Source organism: Galleria mellonella, unplaced genomic scaffold, assembly GCF_026898425.1.
Source record: "Galleria mellonella isolate WM207_F2 unplaced genomic scaffold, CSIRO_AGI_GalMel_v1 utg35, whole genome shotgun sequence".
NCBI lineage: Eukaryota > Metazoa > Arthropoda > Insecta > Lepidoptera > Pyralidae > Galleria > Galleria mellonella.
In genome coordinates, this window is record NW_026442082.1 from 1,793,826 (window position 1) to 1,809,460 (window position 15,635).

Here is a 15,635-nt window from a genome sequence, read left to right on the forward strand (position 1 = left end):
TTCTTGATACTCTTATATAGTGATGCATTTTAGGAAATCTCCACTGATAAACATAGCATTACAGTATTTTATTAATTCAAAAAGTTATACCAGAAGACGTGGAAAAAAATCCACTCTTACCCATCAGGGGGAAAGTTAGTAGTAACAAGTGAAACTGGCCGAATTTTCTTTTATACTGAACCAGATATAACTTGTTGACTTCTTCATTGTCTGTCAGCTATAAAAAATATTGTAAACGTCGTAAGAATGAAAAAGAAAACGATCCACTTTCCTTAAAAAAAATACTTATCAGGCAAAATGTTTCGGATAACGCCGTACGTTTATAATACTAGGTTTCTGTTGGTAAGTATTGTTGCTTTTAAAATTAGAAATTAACAACATAAAAATAAAGTTTTTTGTGTTGGATGTGTTGTGATTTCCGCGGGTAGATCTGCTGTCGATTTGATTTTTTTTTAATGGATGATAATGGAATGGTAGCCCCGTCTGCGCTATTGGTAAATGCTGGCGGGACACCAGTGAGGGATGATAGATGAGGGTGAAGCAGGTCAGTTAGCCCATCGTGACAAATGTAACAATAAACCAATCACCATGGTTTCCAGGGGGAACCGCGAGGAGGTCGACCTGATAGGGTTTATTGCTAGCAATGGGATTGCTAATCCCCATTACTAACAATACCTTTCCCCCTGTCGATTTGCATATAATTTAATTATGTCGAAAGTCAGTAGGTAACCTAATAATGACTCATTTGATATTTTATTCGATGTGATTTTAATCCGATTATAATACAATTATGACGAAAGTCAGTCAGCTCGTTTTTTTCACCGCCTATAATACTTTATATCGGGATAAGAAATTAGCTAATCACGTTAAGTTTTATTTTGTGGCATCTTATATGGATTCTATATCGCTTTGAGGTGAGGTGATTTTTAGTAACCATTTTTTTTTTAAGATTGCAAATTTTACGGTTTTGGATATTTCCTTTTAGCCCAGTTTTAATATCTATTACTCTTATTGTAGTAAATATTCTTCTTGAAAAATTTATATATTTGAGTCTATATATTTATTTATTTTTATTTTATTTATTTATTTATTTTCTCCACAAATTTTACAGAAAAATACAGTTACATGAAAAAAATACAACTATATATGTATGTATAATTACAATGGTCTGTAAAACTTGTGGGAGACTGGACCCTAAACTAGATCAGAGATCTGTATCTCAGGAATCCAGACCCCAACTCGGACACCATGTACAGCTTGCATTAAGGCTAAAATTAAAATTTATATAATAATATATACCTTTTAGTATACCTTAATTTAATATAGTTTTTTTAAATAGTGTGGAGGATCAATTCATAGATAATTGGGTAAGTATCAGTGTTTTGTTTACTATTAACAAAACACCGCAGTGTGTTATGATAAAAATCGAAACAGGATGCTGCGTTGGATTGGCCATTAAGAGAGGATGGATGAAAGAAGAATTACGAAAAAGATTTATCGAGCACGAATGAATAGAGAAGTCGGTAGGGGACATATGTCGATCAAATAGGTGACGTGCTGAAGAAGGGTTAATTTAATAGTACTCTTAACCGCCGAGTGTGTATGAAAAGATTGACGAATGTGGAGGAAGCGAAAGAGACTTGTTTTTAATCGAAACATTTGGCGTTCCATTGTTTCAACCTACCCTAATGGGAGATAGGCGTGACCGATATATATGTATATGGTTTTGTCACAAGTGAAATAATTTTTTTTTAATAAACAATTTTAATTTCATAATTAAGATTGTGTCTTACAAACTGAGAAGAATCCTATAAAAAACATCGGCTGTTTTTTTGAGGAATATCTGTGTGTAAACGTTACAGTGGCGCCGTTATCCTGCCGATATACAAATAGTTACTATCACACATGCCCCACCCACCCTGAAGTACAAGGACCCAACAGAACGACAAACCTGTCCTCCGCCGTTACCACCGCCCCCTCCACCGCCGAAGGACGACCGTGTGTTCTGGGGAACATTGGGTGTTGTGTTTCTTGCTGGAGGTTTTGCTGTGTATGCCAAGTAAGTTATAGCTATTTGTTTGTAATGATGCTCACAGCCACCTTTTATCATCGGATTGTTATACCCCGTTATTAACAATCCCTCTCCCCCCAATCGGTAGGGATCAGTTAATCGATGCATCGTTTTATTATAGTAAGAAGAAAGGATGCTGGTAGCTCAGAATTAAATTTTTTGGCCAAATAAGAGGAAAGCGGACAAGTAATTTTAAATGGTTTTCATTTCTAGACAAAACCCTGAAGTGCGTGATTGGCTGTCAATCCAAGCTCCATGGTTCGACGACTTGATTGCTATAGCGTACCAGGAGAACATGACATATGGAGAGTTCTTGGCGAAGAGCATCGAAGATTTTAAAAATTGTTACTTGAAGTATTTCACCGATAAAAAACCCAAGAAGTGCTCTATTGATGGAGAGCCTATTCTGTGTTGGTTTTTGTTTGGATTTATTTATTTAGTTGAACTAGAATAATTTAATTGCACGTACAAATAGTAGGTATATATTTTATTAAAATGGTATATATTTTATGAAAATTGCAGATATTTCTGAAGGATCTAGAGGTAAAGGATCTAAAGAGAAAGGGCCAAAAGAGAAGATAACTGAAAAAGAAGATGAAGGTATGATATCTGACATTTCCTTAGGATATAATTATGTTACTTTTGTGTGACAAAAGAAAGAAACTATTAGGTATATTATTCACCTTTGCTTTCTAGTAGAGTATCAATATATTAGGAACAGACTTCGATAGTGTCTGTAATTTTTTTCTTTTTTTTTATGCAACTTAGAATGGTAAACAAGCTGACGGCCCACCTGATGGAAAGTGGTAACCGTCGCCTATAGACATGAGCAGTACCATGGACATAACAGAGTATACTGTTTTACCGATGATAACCCTCCATGCGTTGCTATTCCTGAGGACTCAGGTGTTATTCCTCTGTACCCAGTAAATTCACTGCCATATCCTATCCTTCAAACCGAAGTACAGTCATGCAAACACGACACAGGTAGAAATACGAATGGGACAGAGTCGCCCAAGTAAACGACTTTTATACAAAGTCTCCTTCTGGTAAATTATATGGACATAATTCATTTTGCGAATATAACAGTCTCTTTATATTTATCTTGCTTGCTTTACACTAGGTTGCAATATTCTTGGCTTCTCTATTTCCACAACATATAAAGATGACCTTTGTAGTTTGTGAAATTATATTGTTTTTCTAGAAGAGACAGAATCGGAGCAACCTCCCTGCGAGATTACACCTCCGCCAGTCATTACAAAAGACATCTGTGAGATCGAGATGTGTTTCAAAGACTTGGGAGATTCTATCATCAATAATTATCTAACCGCAAGAGACGCATGTGCTTATTATAATAAGGTTTTTTATTTTTCCATAATAAAATTAATTTAAAATGCAGGTTACAGAGGTATAACTTAGATAGGCGTTACAGAGTATATGTATATTTGTGACTTCAGTGTTCAGCCAGTCAGGGCGTTAGCTTGTTTGCTATATTTGCATAGAAAAAGATGTAATAATTATGTAATACCATATGTTTCAACTAATACATGTACCGATTAATTCTGTTTGCTTAATGGTTGATTGGTAGAGAAAGTGTCTCCCGATATTAAGTCTCTGTTATATTTTATACACGTAAGTATATTTAAATATTCGGTAACCCTACTGCAAATCAGCGCTGTGGTGTTGTGAAATGTTACAGCATATACCGAATGAGACCGCATGGAACTCCATTCAGTGTTCACTGAAGTACGCGTAATGTCAATAAATGGTTAATAATTTTTTTTCTATTTTCATTCCTATGTGAAATGTTAAATAAATTATTTTCCATTCTATTCTAGTTATATTGTTCGATAAAGTTTGAATAAAAATTGGTATTTAGTTCAGAATACAATTAATATAAGTTTGTTTTAATTGCAGTTAGTAGAAGAAATAATGGACAACTTTTGTCTGAATTCATTTGTAAACTTGCACGCAGCGATGGCTGAACGAATCGACTTAGTCAACGTGTCTCTTAAAAATATCGATAGTGCAACCCCTAAATTAGGTAAACATATATTTGGAAATGTCTATGTCGTATTTAAAAAGCGCCAATAATATTTGACCGACAAATAGTGATAGATTTTATCATCACCTTTATAGGACGTCAATGCCACGAGAGAGATTACCGAAAACTTAAAAAATTGAAAGTCTTAAAATTTGCACAGGCATCCTTATTATAGAGGTGCTCGTTAGTAAAGTCGTACCCAAACTTTCCATTTCCACGAGTTTTACATTTTGTGTTAACGAAGTATATACCTAATGGGAAGTGAAAGTAGTTCACTAATTCAGTCCAGGTTAAACTAACTACTATTAAGAAAATCAAAACATGAAAGATTATTACATTGATGGGTAAAAAATGGGTTATAAATTTGTAGAAGTAGTTTAAACTTAGAAATTTTAAAAGTTTGTTAATGGCATATATCGTTTAATCACGTAATCACTGGAATTTTTTTTTTGATGGGTGAAAATGGTATGGTAACCCCGCCTGCGCTAACGGAATACGCTGGCGGAGCACCAGTGAAGAGTGATCGATGAGAATGAAAACAGGCCAGTTAGCCCATCATGATGAATTCATCAGGAATTAACCACGATAGTTTCCAGGGAGAACCGCGAGGAGGTTGACCTGGTTGGGTATATTGTTAGCAATGGGATTCTCAGTCTCCATTACTAACAATCCCTTTCCCCCTTAATCATTGAAACTATAGTGACTACAAACATGCAATTTTTAGAAAATACATATTAACTTTCCAATTTAATATAAGAGTATAATGTTTTCAGACGGGCTAATACATTATTTCGAGTGCGGTGTAAAAGCTTCTAGCGAAGCTATGAATAACACGAGGTGCCTTATAAAGGAATATCGAGACAAAATTAAAGCTATGATGATTGAATATAAGTGGCAGAACGACAAGTCTGTAGTATTAGATGCGCAATGGCAAAAGGTAATTATCTGTTTTCCAAAAAAGTGCATATAGTTTTGAAATGTTTATTATCTAACAATGTTCGGATCGAGAATCGAACTCTCCACGAATTTGACCACAAAACCTTGTTACTTATTTTACTCGCAAAAATATAGTTAAATACGTAAATATTGTGTCGTTATTTATTATTCAATTTGTTAATTAATAATCGTATATTTGTCATGTTTATAGGTAGAAGAATTAATGTTAAAGTACACAGAAGAAAACGAGACTTTATTTCCTGGTTTAAAGTATACACAGAAGAAACCTTCGATGCAAGGCGATGCAGACTTACTTCTGTACCATACATATAGATATGTAAGTCATGTGCAAGCAATAAATATGGTCAAATCGAAATAATTAGCTTAAATTATTAAAAACATTTTAAAGCAATGATTAGCATCTTTTTAAAGCGATATTCTATCAGTGGAATTGTTGTCTCTGACTAGTGATTTTTTTGGAATATGTATGATTATATTTCTATTTCACGTAATAAATTATAGTGTAAAGATCACGTCTGTAAAATGCATAGATATGCATCTTTATACTATAATTTATTTAGTGCAAGAAAGCAATAAAAAGAAGCATTCTTTTCCAAAAAAAGATTCACCTGAACCCTTTTTTGGAGAAGAGTGCTTCTTTTTCTATATAGTATGTATTAACAAAAGTGTATTTTTAGTCTCAAAAATTGGAAGAGGAACTGAAAGGAGCTAATACTCGTATGACTGACAGAGTGAATAGAGCTATCGACAGTAAGTGCCTTGACAATATTTTTCAAACTATAAAATTAAAAATATAAAAAAAAAAAAATCTTTTAATCCCACATAGCAAAGAGTGAGTTTAGTAGAATGAATAGGTACTGAATAGGTAGGTTATAGTGTACTGTAATGAATATAAAATTTATTATTGTAGATGTCTTGGTCGAATTCGAAAATGCATAGAAAATTCATCATTGAAAATTAAAAAATATAATATGTCAGTGATTAATAAGATATTTTTTTAATTTTCTAAAATTAAGTCAAGATTGTCGTACATTTGTAGAATTTATCAACGATAATTTATTTGAAGAATTCCGACATTTTTCTTTATTCGAAAATAGAAAGGTTCTGGTTTGAATATTATCAATTAAGACAGATTTAAGCACATTAAAATTTTTATATTTTCCTGCAGCTTTGCCACATTGTGAAAAAGATAAGAAAGCAAGGGAAGCGAATATACAGGCAGAACTTAAGAGAAAGAGAGCTGATTTGGAGAAGGAATATAAAAAAAGAGTAACTCCATCCTTACAATATCTCTCTTTTTTTTCTCAGATATTAAGTATTTTATTTATCATCTTATTGAGAATTATTTTCATGTGGGAATAATTAATTCCTCTAATACTTTGAAAATATATATTCACGAATATTTATTGATACACTTATATGAATGCTTAAATAGTTTATAAAAAATGAATAAAATTAATTATGTCTCATAGTTAATTATTTGTAGAAGTTAATAAAATAAAAATTAATATTTAAAATTTAAGAAATATATTTATATTTTGTTTGGGTGTTTCCAAAAATAAAAATGGTACTGTCGTCATGGGATTGTACATTCAGAGCAGAGTTTGTTCCTCCATAGCATTTTTATGGCTTAACCAATTAGTATTAAATTTGGTATATACGTACTGTATAGGATAGAGAAGGACATAGGCTACTTGGATGACGCTGCGAGTAAAAGCTAGTCTCTTATATTATAGCCAGAAATTGCACTTTGTCTAAGCACAAATTTATTACAGTATGACGATTTAAGAGCTACCAATGACAACACTCTGAAAGAAGCTTTACAGAAACAGCTGGCCAGACACCAAGAAAATGTACAAATAAGACTTATTCAGAAGGAAAATGAAGTAAGTTACTGTGTATTCATTATTTTCGGTAACTAAATTATAATTTCTCGTTCACACATTGTTCTATCAGGATTTTTTAATCAACTGCTGATCATAGACCCTCATTGATCGCCATATAGAAGGGACTTGAGCCACTCACATCTTGATTTCCTGAAATATATATGATGTTATCGTTATATCAAATTAGTTTTATAATAAGTGACAATGGAATGGTAATCTCACCTTCGCTAATAGTATACGTTGGCGGAGTACCAGAGATGATGAGAAAGGTAAGTTTACCTGGAATTAAACTTGATGGTTTCCAGGGGACACTCTGAAAACATTGACCTGACAATGCTAGCAAAGGAAAAATATACAGCTAAAAATAACTTCCCCTATACTGCATTTATCTGTATAGGGACGTTAATCGAAAACCATATTTTTATGGGTTATCTAATAAAAAAACAGTCGGTGAAATAAACTTCAGAAACGGTCTTTTCTAAATTGTCTAATTACAAGTCTGGGTGTTATGGGTTGTTGCTATTTTTGTCTCAAATGTAGTTCATTTTCATATTTCTAATACCATTATTTTTGTAGCTTCAAGTAACAGTCAATTGATGTAATCGTTTGGCGTTATTTTTTTTAGATAAAGGCGAAGTTTAATAAATTGGTAGCAGAAAAAGTGGCGTGTGAAAAGAAAATGTTTGCGAATCAGTTGAAAGAGATGGGTGCCAAACTGAAAATTGTTGAAGATAAACTTAACGGTAGATAGATAGATAGATACTCTTTATTGTTTTTCCAAAAGATTAAAGTAGTAAACTAATTATAGACAGATACAAATAATAACAAGAAAACGATCACACTGAGAAAACAATGGGCGGTCTTATCGTGAAAGTAATCTCTTCCAGGCAACCTTTAGATGGAGAGGATGAAAATTCTGTTATTTTTAAGGACGACACTTTTCATTTATAAAGACAAGGTGACAGTGTATTTGTTGATGCTCATGATGCTGTTTATATCCATTGAGGTTGGTCACGCTTACCATTTTTGTTACTAGGAGTCGTTAACTTGTTAGCACTGTAAAAAGTGTTAGTGGTGGTTAAAGCATGGTTTAGGTTTTTTTTTTATACAACTTAGAACGGCAAACAAGCTGACGGTCCACCTGATGGAAAGTGGTAACCGTCGCCTATAGACATGAGCAGTAACATGGACATAACAAAGTAAACTGTTTCGCCCATGATACCATGCGTTGCCATTCCTGAGGACTCAGGTGTTATTCCTCTGTACCCAGTAAATTCACGCCATATCCCACCCTTCAAACCGAAACACAGCCATGCAAACACAACTGCTTTACGGTTGAAACACGAATGGGACAGAGGCGTTCAATCTTTTCGTTATCTACAGATCGCTTGAAAGCGGAGCGTGAGACTCGCAGATCACAAGAATTATGGACAGCCGGCGCTTCGTTGCTCGCTGCAACAAAAAAGGGCGATTCGATAGTAAAGGTCGATATGGAGTTGAAGGCCATTGAGAAAGCTTCTGGTTAGTATTTCTTCTCGATTGATGCTTTGGTTGAATGGTCATTGTGTTTCTTTGTAAAGTCAGAGGCCGATGTCATTTGCTTCACAACTGTCATTCTAATGCACTTGCAATGAATCGAACGAACATTTATCTACATCTTTAGTATCTTTGACTTTACCTTTACATACAAAGCTATCCATTTATCGTGAGAAGTGTTTCAAATCCGCTGATTTAATATCCTAGAAGAAGAATCTTAGATGTTTGTTACTTAAGTGCTTTTAAACGAGTGAACTATTAAAAATTTACTAAACTGTGGGCTTGTGAGCTCCATCTTAGACCACATCATTGTTTTATATCAGGTGAGCTCGTAAGATCAAGGTCAGTCAGGGGATTTTTTCAATAGTAAAAAAAAAAAAGATTGAAAGGAATTTGGAATGCAGACGGACTTTATACAGGGTTAATAAATAGGATATGCATTTTCTATTTTAGTTCATGTGAGCAAAACCGTTAGAATTACAATTAGCAAGAAATAAACAAATTTGCAGGCGATGGTGACAAATTGGTGCTGACTATTCTGAAGGCTATACCAGATTCTGTGCGCGAGAAAGGAATTGTTCCTGAAAGTGTACTGCGTGAAAAATATCATCTGGTAAATATTCATGCATCTTAAATATTTTATAGAGTGGAAAGTTGAGACAGTGTGCTGACGGATACTTAAATATGTATGAATAGTAGAATTGGATCCTTATTATATATTTAATTTAATTGATATGTTATTTGTGCACTAATGCCAGTAAAGTTCTACGTTTCAACAGATGGAGAAAACTGCTTTGAGGGTAGCCTTAGTGGAGCAGGATGGTGGGGCCCTGCCGATCTTCTTCTTGTCGTGGTTGCAGTCTCTTTTTCTGTTTATGAAGGTTATTTATCTAACTTTACGCTATTTTTTATAGTTAGTTTTTTAGAGTCAAACCGAGCATCAACAACTGCTGTTAATATATCTTATGAAATACTAAAAATGAAGTATGCTTACTATAGTAAAGATGATTGAATAGGTACCTAAGTATTTAAACTGAATTTGATAAAATTTGGCACACAAATAGATAATATTCTGAAATAGACCTAGTATAAACTTTAAACATTGAATAAGTGTAAATAGTGAATGTACCTACATAATTAGATTTTTTGTTACAGCTTTCAGGTATTCCTCAAGTAGAGATTGATAAGCCACCCCAGGAGCCTTTTAAAAATTTGGATACATTTGATTTATTGCAAAGAGCCAGGCAAGTTGGAGAAGTAAAAGTTAATAAATAAATAAATATTGCAATATATGTGAGGGGTTTTAGTGCATGAACACGAAATGGAATGTGTCCCTGTGCTTATAGTTTGATACAAATATCTGGTGGAAAAAAATATATGAATGGGAAAGAATTAACCAGTTGGTTTTCAAGGGGATCCCGTGGAAATTTTTTCTTTTATGTGTGATAATGGAACGGTAACCACGCCTACGTTGTTGATATACTGAATTATGACAAGTGGGGTTGAAATCAGATCAGTGAGCTTATCTTGATGAGTTCACCAGAAATGAATCACGTTAGATTACGGGGATTTCATTGCGGTCGACCTAGGGTATATTGTTAGTACCAGAGGGAGACTTTGTACAAAAGTCGATTGCTTGGGTACCTCTGTCCCATTCGGGTTTCAACCGTAAAGCAGTTATGTTTGTATGGCTGTGTTTCGGTTTGAAGGGTGGGATATGGCGTGAATTTACTGGATACAGAGGAATAACACCTGAGTCCTCAGGAATGGCAACGCATGGGGGGTATCATGGGTGAAACAGTATACTCTGTACTGCTCATGTCTATAGGCGACGGTTACCACTTTTCATCAGGTGGGCCATCAGCTTGTTTGCTATTCTAAGTTGAATAAAAAAAAATAGAACTACAATTTCCATTATTAACAATCCCATTTCATTTTCCCCGTGGAAGTTGATCTGATTGACTGATAGTAACACTGGTTCTTAGTGTCTCAATTACTTCTCACTACCAAATATGAGCATAAATGCGTGAGGAGTATCATTAAGTTATTCCCATCAGATTTTGGATCGAACGCGGTAATTTAGCGGCGGCGCTCCGCTACGTTGCTTCCCTGGAGGGTGCGTCTCGGGCTGCGGCATCTACATGGCATGACGCTGCCAAATCTCATTTGGAGACCAGGCAAGCAGCTGAAGCTGTCCTGGCTCATGCTGCTGCTTTAGGCCTGCAATATATTTAGAGTGTAAATATTTGAATTTACTTGTAACACCAATAAACAAATGAGAAATATGTAGCAAACTTCACATTAATGAATTCGAAAATTGAATTTTGTTTACATTGTTTAACGACTAAATACATATATTTTTTTACGTTACATAAAATATTTTTTATTATAATAACGTCTTTAGGTTAGTTGTCCATACTGCCGAATTTATTTTGATAAACTAATCTGAAATGGTTTAACATTAGGCAATGATAGTTTGAGATCGTGATAAAAAAAGAAATTTAAAAATATTTCAGGATTGTATGGAAGTTGTATCGCAGAATTAAATATTTTTGTTATCTGTGATATGTTAGTATTAATGTATAAAAATACTTTTATGTGGTAGTAATACTGAAGAAACTAAACCTAAAGACCTCTTATTGTAACACAATAATAAATAGGGTGTTCAAATTATTATGGTAATAGTACTACGATTGTATATCTATTAATGATATAATTTTTTCTCAATATTACGTGCTATTAAGATTAACTCTCAAAAAGTTAGACTGACTCATAATGCTGTATAAAAGTTTAATGATTTGATAATGACTAGATGACTAATCTAGAGTCATGTAACTGTAAATAATTTAATACATTAATATTCAAAATTAAAGTGTTCAAGCACGAAATAATTTATGGAAATTATTTAATAAATTTTAAAGTTTTTGAATAAAAATTGAAATTTGGAGAAAATATTTGTATTATTTAAATTGTATATTTTATTTCACATAATATTATTTTACGTAATAAGACGAGTTATGAAATTAAATAATGACAGATCTTAAATTATTTAATAAACGTGTAAGGAATATTTCCTTAGATATTAGGAATAGTTCTTGGCATTTAGTTCCGTCTGCCTACTCCGCGAGTGACTACAAGGGCTGATCCCCCTATTGTATCACATCTCATTAATATTTAATGTATGCATTATTTCTTAAATCGTGCAATAAAGTGTAAAGAAATAAATACATAGATAGTTGGCAAAAAGATAGATGCCTAGTATATATTCTAGTTCAAATTCAATACGAAAATATTAGAAATTGTTCTAGATAATGGATACTATCGCAAACACATTCCAGCGTGTAGTGTGAAATTAACATATGTTGTAAATATTAATTATAATAATGATTATAAATCATCATAAAATTGCATTATTCACGCTACGAGTACTAATTTTTAAAATAGAATTTTAAATTTATATAACATTTGGCAATGATTTACATAACATGGCATTAGATACGTAGAAATTAGAAATTAGATAGTAGAAATTGTTAATGAAATTTATTATTATGTTAATTTACTTAATGTGTATAAAATTTATTTTATGGTTTTAATTTGGTATTTTTTTTTTCGTGTATATGTTACGCAATAACTTTATTGTAAATAGACTTTGATAATTCTGTTTGCAATCGACACAGTAAACTTCTTTTAGTTCAATATTATATTAATCACTATTGCAATATTTGTTTTTTATAGAAATTAGAAAGCAAATTTAATATTTTCAATTTACTTTTTGTATTATAACTGACTACTTTATATTATGACCGATTGTTATGTCTCGATCACTAGTACTCTATATAATTTACATTCACAACAGCGCAGTAGGTAGGAACCTACAAATTAACTCGTTTCAATTCATACAAAAAAAATGTTCTTCACACATCATGAGTTCAGTTAGTAATCATTAATTGTTATTCTTTTAACGCAATTGCCGGTATCGCACATCGATGATCATTGAAGTCAGACTAACTGTTTATTAATATTTACTAAAACAAACTATTTTTTTATATTAACTTTCAGATGTTATACCAGATGTCAACTCGCTGTGAATTATGACAAAAATAATTTAGTAATTAATTTGTTTTTCTTTCGGCAAAAATTTTTTGTTTTATCTGAAATAAATCTGATATAGGTATTTATAAAATATAGATATTTTTATCAATATTTTATAAGTATCTAAATGACTGGTAGATTAGTTAAGATAATTTGTAAATGTATTCCTAATTCTAATTCTTTAACCAACAAAAAACCTAAAAAAGTGACAAATAATGGAAATTGAAGCTTGTTTTTCTGGGTAGTTATAAACGTTTGGATAGCTAAATGTCCCGCCCACCCTATTTGATACGAACGACAAGTCGCCTCGAAGTAGCTAAGATAGGATTGAGAATTAATTCTAAGTCGATGTATGGAGATAATAAGTAAGGATATATGTATGTACCTACATGGAAGATATTTAGCAAGAAATATTAGTAGAAAAATAGAAGGTACTACCATAATTTTTAGAAATTTTGCCTGGCTGTTTGTTTATATGTTTGTTCCGGCATCACACAAAAATTACTACACCAAGTTGAATGCGGTTTTCACTGTATATCTAAAGGTCTAACTTAAAAACAGGTGATTATTTAATTGGATTTTCTACTTCTGTAAACCACGCGTTAGAGATAGTGGGCAAAAAGCTACTAATTAATATTATAGTAAACATAGGTATTGGTTGAAAGAGCCAAAGGTTTGGCAATTATCATTATCAAATCCGTCGTTATTGTTTATTGACTCTTTTTCCATAGACTACATAGACTCCTCCATTGACTACCACAAGGAACGGGATCATCCTTATAAAGGAAGGTGTGGCCCATTTTATGTCAGGCCCATAGATTTGGCAATGCGCATGTGATATTCCTGACAATTCTGGTAGATGGTGGTTATAGGCTACGATAAACGTTTACCATCAAACGAGCTCTGCGTTTCTTTATTATTATTGTTTTAAAAAAAGAGTACACTGGCTTCAAATACTATGAAACAGGAAGATAATGATAATGGCAAGTAAGTATCCCTTATATGTATGAAACAACTCGCCTTGAAAGGAAGAAATACTCTTCATCCGGTATCCAAATCACTGAACCGTAGAGGCGTTCGTTCAGCGTTGAACACGTACACAAATTGTGATAACACACTGCGTGCTAATAACGTGACTATGTATAGTAATACGAGTATAGGCAAGCGACCGTGTATTCACTTAAAAAAATAAACGAGAATTATATTATAGTATCGGCCCTGAACTGTCCACTGCTGAACATAGGCCAACCCCATAAGGGGAATACCATAAAACAGAAGAAGAAAAGCTACAGTTTACTACATAACCTTAACATTGCGTGTGTTTTTTTTTGATAGGTGAAAATGGAATAGTAACCGCGCTTGCGCTAATGGTATACGCTGGCAGGGTACCAGTGAAGGGTGATTGATAAAAATGAAAACAGGCCTGTTAGCCCATCATGATGAATTTATTAGGAATTAACCATGATAGTTTCCAGAGGAAACCGCGTGGAAGTTGACTTCGTTAGGTATATTGCTAGCAATGGGATTCTCAGTTTCCATTACTAACAATCCCTTTCCCCCCTAACATTGTGTGTTAGGTGGGAATGGGATTGTTAATAATGGGGTCTAATTGACCCATTGCTAGAAATGCACCTTATCAGGTCGACCTTCACGCGGTTCCCCTGGAAACCGTCGTGTTTAATTCTGATGGAATTCATCACGATGGGCTAACTGACTTACCTCTTCATCCTCACCTGTCATCCTTCACTGGTGCCACGTCAGTCTATACCAATAGCACTGGCGGGGTTACTATTCCATCATCACCCATTAAAAAAATACTTTGTTATGTCCATAGTATTGTTTATGTCTATAGGCGACGGTTACGACTTTCCATTAGGTAGGCCGTCAGCTTGTTTGCCATTTAAGTTGTATAAAAAAATCGCCCCTCACGTGCTATTCGTCACCTGAAATGGTTTTCATTTATAATAAAGAGTTCGGTTTTGATAAGACGTCGTGTGTTACAAGAAACTAATATCTGGAACAATCATAATATCGATAAAGTTTGTTTCCTAAATCGATTCTTCTGCGAGCTGAACTTAGTACTTAAAACAACGTGCTCATACCACTATAACATGGAGTGCAAATATCCTATCATAATGAAGTAAAATATGTTTGTATGAAGGTTCTAAAAAATGTTTTACTGGAAGATAATATATCATATATTCATCACATCATTTTACAGGCACTGGCGATAAGGGATTTTTTTAAGCAAAGCCGCGGAAAATAATTAGTTTTATTGTTACCTTGTAAACTAAACTCTACTTCTTTTAAGAAGTCGTCTATTTAAAATTAGGCTCAAATATTAAAACTGATTGTTGCAAGATGTGCAGTTATTTAGATAGTCTGGGAGCTAACTAACATGAATATAGTTTTCTGCTTAAAGGACAATTTTTCATTTACTCCTTCTTACCATAATATACTAAGTTTTAGTGTCAATTACATTTCAAATAGACAGAAGTTACAGCATTCAGTAATTTTACTGCTTTCTTATTCATCAATTTGGAATAAAATATGCAAGTATGCATGTATAATGCAGAAATAGGTGAAATAGCGGTACCCATGCAGATGACTGGTAAAGTGGCTCTTGTAATGTAATAATTTATAAGTGGCACACAAGTACTTTAATTAACTCGTTCTTAGCTTGGATAAATTATATTGTAAGAATTCAGACGACAAATATTTGGAACCTTTTCTTAAATTGATCCGACCAAGAATTGAAAATTTAAGATACTACGCAGGTTCACAAAATAAACAATAAATAATTATTATTTAAGACACATAATTACGTTAACAAAATAAAATTATTAAAGAAATACAACTGGACATAGAGCACAGCGCCATCTAGCCTCAAATTGAGCAGATACTAAAATGTATGCATATAGCTGTTAGCTCTTGGTCTAGTCATAGATACTACTATATGAGTAATCCTTACTACGTATTGTTCCCCAATATAAGTCAGCTTTTAATAATGCCCCACGCAGTTCGTTACGCACGGCGTACTATAAAACAA

General features: G+C 33.2%; 1 protein-coding gene across 2 annotated transcripts; it reads left to right on the forward strand.

The window, feature by feature from the left end:
- Positions 1-197: 197 nt before the first annotated feature.
- On the forward strand, positions 198-10,851 carry LOC113514523 (MICOS complex subunit Mic60-like). Of its 2 annotated transcripts, XM_026898611.2 has the most exons (17): positions 198-342; positions 1,863-2,059; positions 2,285-2,481; positions 2,594-2,671; positions 3,276-3,430; positions 3,989-4,115; positions 4,889-5,052; positions 5,263-5,388; positions 5,750-5,822; positions 6,241-6,341; positions 6,848-6,958; positions 7,584-7,701; positions 8,342-8,479; positions 9,004-9,107; positions 9,274-9,375; positions 9,650-9,738; positions 10,552-10,851. In XM_026898611.2, exons 1-17 carry the CDS (start codon positions 298-300, stop codon positions 10,727-10,729), a joined length of 2,103 nt encoding a protein of 700 aa, XP_026754412.2. In that variant the 5' UTR covers positions 198-297; the 3' UTR covers positions 10,730-10,851. The 2 variants fall into 2 exon arrangements, with proteins under 2 accessions (XP_026754412.2, XP_052752819.1); XM_052896859.1 differs by lacking the exon at positions 10,552-10,851 and having other exon boundaries at positions 9,258-9,375; positions 9,650-9,780.
- The last annotated feature ends 4,784 nt before the right edge of the window (positions 10,852-15,635 follow it).